We start from the raw sequence: 12,680 nt of genomic DNA, 5'->3' as shown, positions 1-12,680 counted from the left end.
AAAAATTGTTTTTGCTTTTGTTTTATATGTTCTTGATGGTAGAACTATCTTTAGACTAGTGAATAACGTTGATATCCTCAAACAAAGTGTCTTAAAGTGTGTAATGTTAACATTAGTTAGAGAAAAAGCGAGCTCGCGCAAGTGCTGACACTGACTGCTTCACAGACTGACTGAGCTAATCTGAAAATGCTTGACTGAAAAAGGGCCGGCATGCCTACCAACAAGGTCAAGATTAAAAGTCCATACTCTTAACAAAAACTAAAACTTCACTGAAAAGGGACATTGCACAACAGGGATTAGGACTAGAAAGTCAGCTGAGTTCAAAGACAAGTTTCCTTTACTGTGTGCTGATGAAATTTAGTAGCCTAGGATTCAGTTTTAATTTCAAAGTTAATTTCATTGTTTGTTTTGAGTTGACCTTTAAATTCAGCTCAAGCAACTAACCTTGCTAGCTTTGCATACAGAATACTATTTTATGTTAGGCTATAGTGCAAAATTGTTTTTGGTTCATTATGAAAATGTGATGGGATGAACTGGACACCATATTCTCAGTAGCCTACCCTATTTAATGGGAAACCGCAAATCAGCAACTGTTGTTTACACACAAACATTGACTTTATTGACCTCAGAGATTACTTCTGTGTACTTATACTGTATATTATTCAACTCATCATGAGAAGACCTGTCATTCAAGCCTAATATGAAGGCTCTATGACGATTTTGAAAAAACTGCCTCAAAATTGGCAGCCATCTTGGATTTGAAGGTCAAAAATAGGTCAAATCATTATATAAACACCAAATATCTATTCCTTGACCAGAATAAGCTCTGAAACCATGTATTGTGCATCATTGTAGGTCAAAGCATTAAAAAGTTAATTTCCACAGCAGCCATTTTGGATTTTGGTCTCTCAAATATTTTCCCCGCCTTTTTTAAAAATACACCCCCGCTAAATTTGTTTATTAACCCTCCTAGATGACGAATCCATTGAGAAACGGACCTTCGCTCTCCACGGTCACGGAAGTGCCACAGATGACCCTACTAAAACTGCAGAAATATTCACTCGACATCGTTACTTTTGTTTTCGCTGCTCAGCTGTATAGACGGTTTTCACAGAATGGTCAGTCCTGCACTTGAATGTTATTTTTTCTTTTATGTCCATAGCAAACACTGCAACAGGAAGTGAGCGGGGGTTCAATTTAGAATGTTTTTGTTGTCAAGTTAAAACCGGCGAGAGATATAGCCATTGTGGCTATACACTTCCTGTTATAGTGTGACCAAATGGTTCATGCATGTATAAGATGAGAGAAGTGTCTGAAAGAGTGACGAGGTGAGAACATTGTGTGAGGCGTCATATGTTTAGCTGTAGCTGGAGTCAAGTAGTCCTTCTGTACTGTAATCGTTTTTCAGTACAGTAGCCTATGTGTATGAGGATACATCATATTATGTGTGTGTATGTATTTAAATGAATAACTAAAAGCTGGGGAATACCAGCCTATAGTGTGTGAGTCTGATCAAATGTTCTCTAACACATTTACATCTTCTTGGTCAGTTTAGTCATGTGACGTCTTCTTTGTCAACACATTTGGTTGGACAGATAAGGGTTAGCTGGTCGGTGCGGTGTGTTCAGGAGTGTTCCTGAGCTGCGGCTGTCTGTGGTACCATGGGGGTCAAAGCTGCCCTTCCCAAGTATGAGGTCTATTTCTACAACATGGTGCTGTGCCTGGCCATGTTCTGGGCCGCCAGCTGGATCTCTGAGGTGTCCAGTTGTGAGTATGAGGAACACACATGCACACATGTGGCCAGTGATACTCAACTTGCGGCCCGGGGGCCATATGCGGCCCGCGATAGGGTGCAGAGTGGCCCCCCAACCATTTTCTAATTCACAATGAAAACTAACGTTAAATAAAGTTTGACTGAGCTCCAGGTAAATTGTCAAACATTGCCGCCTGCTCGCCGCTCAGGCGCTTATGTAGTTAACTAACTTAACCTAACTAATACAGTAACTATCCTGTGTGCACAAAATTGTCAGACTAAACTCAAGCTGGCACCCCCAAAAAACTACAATCTGCTACAGAAAAATGTATATTATTATTGTTGATTTATTAACTGGCCCCTGGCTTCCTGTCATCTTGCATAAGTGGTCCCCGAGCAAAGCAGGTTGAGTATCACTGCAGTAGGCTATACACTACACATACACAGAATTTGCTTTGTCTCTGAATTTATTTAAATTGCTTTTCCAATGTTGGATTTCCATTTCAGTGGAGATGTTGGTTTAAACAAGGGGAATGATTGAAAACGAATGAATAAAACATGTCAATAGCAAGCAGTTATCTGTCAATGCATAGGTTTACCCAGACCTACCCAGATCCTGATGTTACAGGATGAGTTGTATCTGCCCATTGCCCATCAGTAGTGTAGTCACATGCAGACAACAATGTATGGAACATATAATGCAATCGATTTCATGGGCAGTTTGCCAATGTGCCATGCAATATTGTCTTGGGGGAAAGGCAGGGGGCGTTTCAGTGTGTGAAGGCCAAGAGTGGGAGCTATGCAGACCACGCAGAGCAGATCAGGTGTCTGTATTAATACCACAGAGCCGAAGAAGAAAATAGGGCTGTGTGTTCACCCTGCGTTCATTGTGAGTCTGTCACCACTAACAAAGACACCCACATCTGCATTAAAGGACAAGAAGAAGAAAATGAGAGATGGACAAATGTGTTTTAAATAAAGTGACATGTTAAAGTAAAGTGTTTTGGATGTAAGAGCTCATTTTATTGCATGCTACTCTGCTGCAGTTTTGCATCAAACACTAGTATAGTGTGTAAAATGTGTAAGAGTCAGTAAGCACAACAACCTGAAGAACAGGCATGTCAAGTTTCTTTAGCTCAGTCGTTCCCAAGCTTTTCTGACTCAAGGCCCACTTGAAAATCTCAAAAATGTTTGCGGCCTCCACCCGTCCATAAACAGTACGGACAGCGTTCTCACAGCACATTTTTTTTATTTGAACAATAAAAGGAGCTGTCCTTCAGCAGAACACAGAAATCAGAAACTAAAAGTGAGGGGGTGTCTCCAATAGGCTAATTTACAAATAATTGATTACAAATTAAATAACGGTACCATTCAACAATAGAAATTGCATTCTCATCCATAATAATAATAATTACAACCCCCCCCCCCCCCACACACACACACACACAGACAAAATATGTTTGGCAAATGATTTGGTGGCCCACTTGCAATACCTTCGTGGCCCACAGGTTGGGAATGGTTGCATTTTAGGGCTTTAATTTGTATTTACCCTCAGTTGTTTCTTTCTCTTCTCCTTCGTCTTGTTCCAGCCAATATAAACAGAAAGACCTTCAAATCCAGCGTGAAGCCAGGATGGTACTACTTTGGGAGGAGAATGGTGAGAGTGCCTGCCTGGGACTTTCATCGTAGTTTATCAAGATACATTCCATTGATATACAAATGTTGTTTTTTAAATTGTGTGAATGCTCATTGCTCCGCAGGACACGGCTGATGTTGAGTGGGTGATGTGGTTTTCCACATTCAGAGCACACATCCTGTTTGCTCTCTCTGGCCACGTGCTGTTTGCCAAGATCTGCACCATGCTGGCTCCACAGGTGCTTCTACTTTATCTTATCTTTATCTTATATATTGCACCAGAAATAGCTAAAAGCTAATGTGCATCTGTAGTCCCTGGGCGCACAGAGTCCTGTGTGCACACAGTACATATCAAATACAGAAATTAAAAGAAAATCCTAGTGTCTAAACAATCAAGATACATAATAAAAAAATGAAACTTACTATTAGCAAGGTATTACACATACAATGCGCACAACAGTGAAATAGAACACATAGAGGTAGATAGCAATCCACTAAAAGTCACACAGTAGCAAATGAGGTGATGGTAAAAAAATAAATAATGTCAGAACACAGAAATAAATAGGATATGAGACCACACTAATGACTATAGGTGCCACAAGACTGACCCTCTCTCAGCCACTTCTTAACAGAGGATTTAAAACCTTTGAAAGTACTGCAGCCTTTAATGACTGCTGGCAGTCATTAAAGTGGAGGCTAGTGGAGGCTCTTGTAGTTCTCACACTGGTGTAGCGGTTTGTCACAAATTTGTTGAATGGGGGGAGGGGGGGGGGGGGCAAGGCCATGGAAGATCCTATACAATACAGACATTTGCCATCAACAGGAAATTCTCAAGTGTTAGAGAGTTATATTTATTGATAATGTCACAGTGATGGTAGTTGTTAGGTTTTTTATCCAGGACCTTCAACGCTTGCTTGAATAGAGTAAAGAGTGGCTGCGTCGTTGTTTTATTGGCCTGGGACCAAGTAGTGGCACAGTAAGATAGATGTGATAAAATGAAAGAATGAAGATACAGTTTCGCCGCATCTGTGCTCAGCTGACATCGAATGAATCTAAATTGCCAAAGATTACGTTTGACAGTCCCTGCAGTTTTCTTTATGTGCTTTTTGAAGGAGAGGTTGCTATCTAAAATAATACCCAGGTATTTAAACTCCTGGACAACTTCCACCCTCTGACCTTTAACAAAGATGTCGGGTGGGGGTGGGGGGGGGGGGTTATTACGCCTTATAGAGAAATATATGTTCACGGTTTTAGAGACATTCAAGGTCAGGCAGGAGTCATTCAGCCAAATAGCTAACTTTTCCATAGCGACTGTGAGCACAGATGCAGCTTTCTGCTTGGAGTCAGCGTGTACATATATGACTGTGTCATCCGCGTACATTTGTACCCTCACATCTGTGCAGATGTGGGGGAGGTCATTTATGTATACACCGAAGAAGACAGGACCCAGGACCGAACCTTGGGGAACCCCCACAGAGCAATCTGAAACTGATTGATTGATTGATTGATTGATTGATTGATTGACTGACTGATTTTGTAAAAACAATCTTGTAAAAATGTGTGCACAAACCTGCTCCAGGCAGAGAAATATAGTATAGAATGTGTAAGACTATAGTATTAGTGGTGAAAATAGTATATTCATGTTGTTAAATGATATTTGTTATCAGGTTCAATGACCACGGCAATACATTGTCATTCACTATGAAATCTAAGAAGGTACAGGAAGATAGTCTACCACGATGCATTTCTAGCTCTCTAATCTACAAGATGCCATAATGTGTAATGGATACTTAGTGATGTTTGCATGAAATCCATTTTGTCACCATTTATTTTCACTATTGTTTTATTTTCCTCATTAGCTAAACAGTAAATGATGAATGGGACCACGTGGCAAGGAAGGGACTGAGGGAGGAAGACTGAGTGAGAGTGAGATGGAGGGAGGGAGGGAGAGAGAGATAAAGTTTGGTTTGGCTAGCATCATTAAACCATGTGTCATGTGTCAGCAGACACAGAGTCTCTTAATGTGAAAGACAATCCTTTAGTGTATAATTCTGTCTTAAAATAGCCATAGTGTTGCTTTGTGTATATACAAACATATTTTTCATGTTTGGTTGATACAAATATACCAAAGGCAGGCTGGTGGTGATCAACAGGACTTGATGTGGTAGTCTGGTTCATACACGGTGGTGGTTGGGTTGAGTATGTGAAGCACTTTGAGTATCTAGAGAGGCACTATATTAATCCAATCAATTATTGTTAATTATTACACATCAAAGGACTAGCTGTTATTATCTGCAGTACTTTGGAGTTTGGATTCAGTTTTCCCAAGCACAAATCATACTGATAGAACTGCATCCAGCTCAATCATCATCACATCAAATAGTAATATCAACTATATAGGCCTATTTTGATTGCATCTCTAGGAGAGAGTTATATACAGGTAGCCATACTGTGTGTACCTAGTTCTGACACTGTTTTTCTCTCCCACAGTACAGGTCCTTGGTGTACATGGTGTACGGCCTGCTGGCTGTCTGGACCAGTATGGGCTGGACCTACATCACCCTCATTCTGTCCCACTGTATCCTGCTCTACAGCATCTCCTTAGTCAAACTCCGCTGGCTCTGCTTCGCCACTGGCCTTGCCACCCTTGCTACCTTCAAGTGTGAACCCTTCATGTCCTGGCAGGTAACCTGGTAAAAAATAAACACATTTCATCAGCCTAAATCACAGAGGGGCTGCAACAGACAAAAGCATTAAAAATAACTGTGACTCTGTGGACTTGCTGTATTTGCCCAAACTGAATTGGGTATGGACTCTTCTCTGACAACAGGCAGAGAAAAAACAAATCAGCAAGGTGAAAAAAGCTTAACTCACCAATGTTCGATTTCCTTTGCTTATCTCATTCCGTTTCATCACAGACTGGTTGGTGGTGATGGTCAAGTTTATTGATTTAAAGAGTTGTCTGAAATCATGACCCATAAGTTTTAATTAAACAAAAACTGAAACAGTAACAGTAAAAGTAGGGTTTTGTTTGCTGCCAAAAGGGCGTAACTGCACTCACCAAGCAAAACCCCACTTTTGACACTGAACAAGCCTTGTGGGTAGAGGATTCTAACAGCCCTTGGATGTCAACTCAAAATGCATGCTGACCTACAGTAAGTAATACTGGCAACACGTGTGAACTGGTCAAGATGAGCTCTGATAAGACTGCTGCTAGCTGAAGTTATCCTTCAGTCTTATGACGAGTTTTAAAGGGCTTTGAATGTGTCCCAGAACACAACAATAAGTGATGTGTCCTGGCTGGGACACATACAAAGATGTAGATATATATAAAAAAAAAAAAGTAGTGTAGTAGTATTTGTTTTGACTATCCTGTAAAATCTACTATAACGCTCCAAGCCCTCGATGTTCCCATCACGTTATATCATAAGGAGTGTTTCCTGAAGCAAGAGCAAAAGTCAGTGTCCCAAGTTCCACCAAGTTAATAGCAGACATATACATATCTCTCTTTATGAGTTGTTATGAATTCAAATCCATACTTGGCTTTCTCTCTCTCCTCTCCATATAGGCTGGTTTTGTGGAGGGGGACTTTGAGCTGCGCCACATTCTGTTCTATGGAGGCTGTGGCTTTACCATCATGCGCTGCATGAGCTTTGCTCTGGAGAACTGTGACAGGAAGGAGGGAAACCACAGCATCCTGGAGCTGCTCAAGTACAACTTCTACCTCCCCTTCTTCTACTTTGGGCCCATCATGACCTTTGATAAGTTTTATGTTCAAGTAAGTTATACTGTTTTAGTACATAATTATGTCAACATTTGTAATCCAAGTAGTAGAGATACTTATAGATTCTCTTATATTACATAGCAGATGCTGATATATTATGGAAACAGATTAACTCGTTGCATAATACTTACTGTACATAGTATATCTTGTACAATTGGGTATGTGGACTTTGTTTGTCTGTTTCAAGTTCTGTGTTCGGCCACAGCTATGCCGTTTTACATGCGATCAGGCTGAAACCTTCAGGGTGTGTAAAGGGCACCCGTGCGGGTGACCTGACGATGTCATCAGTAATGATGTCAAAAGTGATGTCATAAGGGCACGCGCACACCCACACACACACACCCACAAACACCCCCCCCCCCCACACACACACACACACACACACACAAGGCATTCGGACAAGACTGATCAGTAATGTCATAGGGGGGCACACACACACACACACACACACACACACACACACACACACACACACACACTGATGATGTCATCAGTGATATCATAATGAGGCACACACACACACACACAAACACACACACACACACACACACACACACACGCCAATAGGGGAAGCGAGGCCAAACTACGGGCGAGGCCACGCAGCGGCCGAGCCTAGTGTCATTAAGGAGCCGAACTGATCCTATTTGCAGTGGATACCTTGATAATTTTAGGGTATGTGAATCATGTTTTTTTCTTTTTTCTTTTTTGTGAACTGAGAAAGACCATTTGGTCTTTGCAAGAATTTGAGAATAAGTGTGAGTGAGAGGAGTGGAAGGCAATCAGGTTAGACTGACCACTGTGACCGACCACTGTGTTCATCTGAAGGATAGCCTCGGCAGTCTTAAGGCATCCATATTGAATTTATTTCTGAATTTAACCAAATCATTCCAATACAGGAGATATAGGGTCAGTTTCAAGACAACTACTATTGGAGTATGTGGGCATGCCACTCCTTTTGATTCAGTGTAGAAGTTGGAGGTCTTTTTAGTAGAGTCTGGAGTATGTGAGGTAGTCGCCGTGTCTTTGCTGCCCCCTGCAGGCCAACAAGTCAGACTTGACCAGGAAAGAGAGGGAGATGTGGAGCATCAGTCTACAGGGCCTGATCTACCTGGCGGCCATCATTGTGGTGGACGCCCTCTTCCATTTCATGTACATCCTCACCATCCCCACTGACATGAAGCTGCTCAAGCACCTCTCTGACTGGGCTGTAGGTCTGTGCAACCTCCCCCACATTCCTTCCTCAATGCTTTCAATGTTTCAATGCTGTGGCCTGTAGATGGTCACAAAGTATTTTGGATTGATTGTTTACCATGCCATTGAGTATGATAAACATGCTTGGTAATACAAATTAACATGATCTACCTACAGTAAATGTATCTTTGATGTGATGCACATGGCACACTGCCAGTTGATTTGTGTGTTGTTTCAGCAAAAACACCCTATTATTCTCTATGGGCATTAATAAAGCCTCCTCTGGTCTGACTGACCAGAGGAGGCGCAGCCACCAGGATTCATACCCCACCGGCTTCCCACCCGCAGACATGACCAATTGTGTCTGTATAGGAGCGTCTGACCAAGCCGGAGGTCCCGCTACCAGGAATTGAGCCCGGGTCGCCGCGGTGGTGGACGAGTGCTTTGCCTCTACACTACCCAGACGCCCACTTATACTGTATGTTGAATTCATTGAAGTGAAAACGCCTTGACTCCAGAACTGGTGTGGTGTGGTCTTTCAGTGGGTCTGGCCTACTCTAACCTGGTGTACGACTGGGTGAAAGCAGCCGTCATGTTTGGAGTCATCAACACAGTATCCAGACTGGATCACCTGGAGCCGCCCAAGCCCCCAAAGTGCATCACCATGCTCTATGTGTTTGCTGAAACGTGAGTAAAGCCTACACCAGCCGCAAAGGTTTTGCAAGTGGGCCGCCAAATCAATTTTTCAAAACAAATTATTATTACGTGAGAATGCATTTCTCCATTGTTGAATGATACCGTTATTTCATTTGTAATCAATTATTGGTTAATTACTCTATTGCAGACAGCCCCTCACTTTTAGTTTCTGATTTCTGTGTGGTGCTGATGGACAGCTCCTTTTATCGTTAATATAAAAAGTGCTCTGAGAACACATTTGGCCTCCATATGTTTATGCCATATGTTTATGTTTATGCCATATTCCATATGTTTATGGTCAGATGTGGGCCGTGAATATTTTTGAGATTTTCAAGTGGGCCATGAGTCAGAAAAAGTTGGCAACCGCTGGTCTACACAGTTTGATGTCATTGACATTTGGTCATCATGATTCTATACTCATGGCATACCTACCTGAAATAACTGTAATACTAAACCTATTCTTAAAGGGATAGTTCACTTTCTTTTAAGTCTAGCCCTATTTGCTACTTTACCAATAATGATGTTGATTGGTAGAGTTCTTTCTCAGCACAAGCCATGCTGTTCCTCATAGTAGCTCTGGAAAGTTGGGCAAAAGCGAATTCAAGGTCAATGGGGTCACGTTCCTTTAGGTACAAGCTGACTGAGGCTCACTAAAATTCCATCCACAGTCACACAAAGTAAATTCCAATGAGCTTCAGTCAGCTTGTACATACAGGAGCGTGACCCCATGACCTTGCATTCATTTTTAGCCAACTTTCCAGAGCTACTATGAGGAACAGCATGGCTTGTGCTGAGAAACAACTCTACCAATCAACATCATCATAGGTAAGTAGCAAATAGGGCTAGACTTTAAAAAAAAGTGAACTATCCCTTTAACTTTGTCTCCTTTTGCAGCCACTTTGACAGAGGAATTAACGATTGGCTGTGCAAGTGAGTGTCTCACAAAAACCTTTGAATTCAATCTGAGTCTTGTTAATCCTGATCAATGTAGATGATCTGCAACTACAAGAATAGAATGTAAATGACCTCAGAGATCTGTGTCACTGTCCACAGGTATGTGTATAATAACCTGGGAGGAGGGCATGATAATGTCCTGCAGGAGCTGGTGGCTTCGCTGTGCACCTTTGGCGTCACCATCCTCTGGCTGGGACCCTGCGAGGTGGTGCTGATCTGGGCTTTCTTCAACTGTTTTGGCCTCAACTTTGAGCTGTGGACCGCCAAGTTCTTCTCCATGGAGCCCTTTTCTTCCTTTGAGGTCGGTGAATGAAGGTTGTCATTCTGATCTAGACACAAAGAACCTTTTTGTTTATTGATCATCTGTTGGTTTGTTTCTAACAGATGTCAATGTCAGAGGCAATGTCTCGCCGGATCAGAGCACTCTTCAATATGTTCAACTTCTGGACCATTGTGTTGTACAACATTCTGGCCTTGAACAGTTTGGACTTTGCCAAGTTGGTAGCCAAACGACTGCTTCTCAAAGGTGATCAGTTTCGTTACAATAAGTCAATGCATGGGAAGGCTTTGTAAATATACATCAAGATCCGGTTCTAAGCAAAAAATAAATAAAATTTCAAAAAACTCATTGCAAAAAATAATAATTTGTATTTCACAAGGCAAAAATAGAGAACAAAAAAAAACACCTTTGCATTGTGGCCTAGTCAAGCCTTCCTACATCTAAAGAGCACCTGTCCATTCTACACTAAGGACTCGATACAACACTCCTTCCCTTCTGTTTTTGTCCACTACTGAAAATGTTGAAATTGTGTAAATTCTTTAACAATGAAGTCATTCGTATCCGTTCTTTCCCAGGCTTCCCTATAACCACCATCGTGGTCATGTTTGTGACCTACTGCCTGATTCAAGTGATAAAGGAGAGCGAAAGGAGGCAGGCCCTTATCAATGACCCTGATCCCATCCCTCCACCCGCCCCCGTCAGCGGCGCAGCTACAACTGCAGCCTCACCCGCTGCAGCTCAGCCAGTCGTGGAGCCTGGCAAGGCGAAAGCAGAGTAGGGGATGGACGTCAAAGTTTGCATGTCTGTCAAAGTCGAAAATATCTTTCTGAATCATAGTTTCTGCTATATTACACAGATTACAAGGCCATAAAACAATGTCATTTTAGTTCTATTCAGTATATGTTAGAGTATATTGGAGGGATTTGATGTTCACATCATGGTGCTAGAATGATGTATACAGCCAAGTAGTCATACAGTATTACTGCCAGTATAGATTTTATAATGTGTTTCAAGTGGAGGTTCTGTTTCTGCTTTTGAAAAACGTCCTTAATTGTAAATATGTTTAACCACCATTTCAGGAGATAAGAGAAATATGTTTTCATCAAGAGGGGAAAAAAATACTTTACCTTCTGTTTTATGAAAAGTTACTCTTAATTAAAATGTATAATACTACTGTAGTAGCCTGGTAAACCAGCGGGTCACATTTAATTTCCTTCTTCCTTTCTGTAGGGAGGTCAGAAGTAATTCTCATTACTCTGAAATTCCAAATCGACAAACTTCTGTTGTCACACTGTTTTATCAGCCATTACTGTTCATACAAAGATAAACTGCAACTATAATTGTTCAGTGTTATGTCTCTTTTTAAGAGAAGAAGCTAAACTTTATTTTGTGAGTTGCTTATCACACTGGCATTGATAAGAAAGGAGATAAAGATTTTTGAACTCATGTGAGAGAGGGGCTTTTTAAGCTATAAATATATCTGTCAATATGCGAGTTTTGCCATCAGAGACTGTTTTGGTAAGAGGTATTTCTGTAGAGTTAGTTACTTTACAGCTTGATTGCTGTTCAATTCGCCTTTTGCACTTCCCACCCAAGTCACCCATTCCAACTCGCAATCCATTTGGTGATCCAGTACCAGGGCCCTCGTTAATGTTTTGCTAATGTTAAGAGACAAAATGGGTGAATTGGGTGGGAAGTGAAAGAGGTTAATGCAGCAGCCACACTGGAAAGTCCTGATGTCTGGAAAGGCTCTGGCCACAGGCTGAAAGCTGTGCCTGGAATAGACTCATGTAACACACAGTGTTTAGCCACTATTAGCCAGTCCAGCCAGTTCCTCTGGTAAAACAAAGATTTACCGGTATTCCTAAACAACACATACCTGCAATTCCACAGTGGGGAAAGCCTACACAGCAACCCTTTTGAGGTGGTAAAGCAGGAAATACACAGGCGTAAACAATACCATTAATGATGGTTCCATTCCATTTAGGTGTTCCAGTGCCAGGGCCCTCATCACTGCTTTACCACCTCAAAACGGTTGCTGTGAAGAGGGCCTCTAGCAGTTTAGTTGTACATGTGACATACTGCGCAGTTGAGTTATTTTGGTCATAATTACATCTTACTCAATACGTATTGATACTTAGACATCGGTTTGTTCATGACTTGCCATTCTGTTGCTATTGAAGCATCACGTTGGTCAACTGTTGAGGGGTTATTGGAATTTCCCCCCGAATATTCTCCTTTAAAAAAAGTCACTTTGTCCCAAATAAAAGCAAAAGTTAGAGTATTAAGACTAGCACTGTAGTGTCTTCATTGCCGATTTGACAGCAATATAGTTATAGTGCTGTTATTTGATGGTAATCTTAATATAGAATGAAGGAAACTGATTG

At 41.5% G+C, this 12,680-nt stretch overlaps 1 protein-coding gene across 1 annotated transcript; it reads left to right on the top strand.

Annotated features, from left to right (window-relative positions):
- Window positions 1-1,661: 1,661 nt before the first annotated feature.
- Window positions 1,662-12,548, top strand: hhatlb (hedgehog acyltransferase like, b; the record flags this gene model as incomplete). Its single annotated transcript, XM_083655113.1, has 11 exons — window positions 1,662-1,767; window positions 3,343-3,410; window positions 3,514-3,627; window positions 5,879-6,073; window positions 6,957-7,166; window positions 8,212-8,383; window positions 8,906-9,050; window positions 9,954-9,989; window positions 10,113-10,314; window positions 10,398-10,539; window positions 10,869-12,548. 11 exons carry the CDS (start codon window positions 1,662-1,664, stop codon window positions 11,069-11,071), a joined length of 1,593 nt encoding a protein of 530 aa, XP_083511239.1. The 3' UTR covers window positions 11,072-12,548.
- Between the last annotated feature and the right edge of the window lie 132 nt (window positions 12,549-12,680).

This window comes from Poromitra crassiceps (assembly GCF_964638095.1).
Source record: "Poromitra crassiceps genome assembly, chromosome: 2".
Classification (NCBI taxonomy): Eukaryota; Metazoa; Chordata; class Actinopteri; order Beryciformes; family Melamphaidae; genus Poromitra; species Poromitra crassiceps.
The sequence above is the reverse complement of the archived record's forward strand: the minus strand, read 5'-3'. Positions and strand labels throughout refer to the sequence as shown.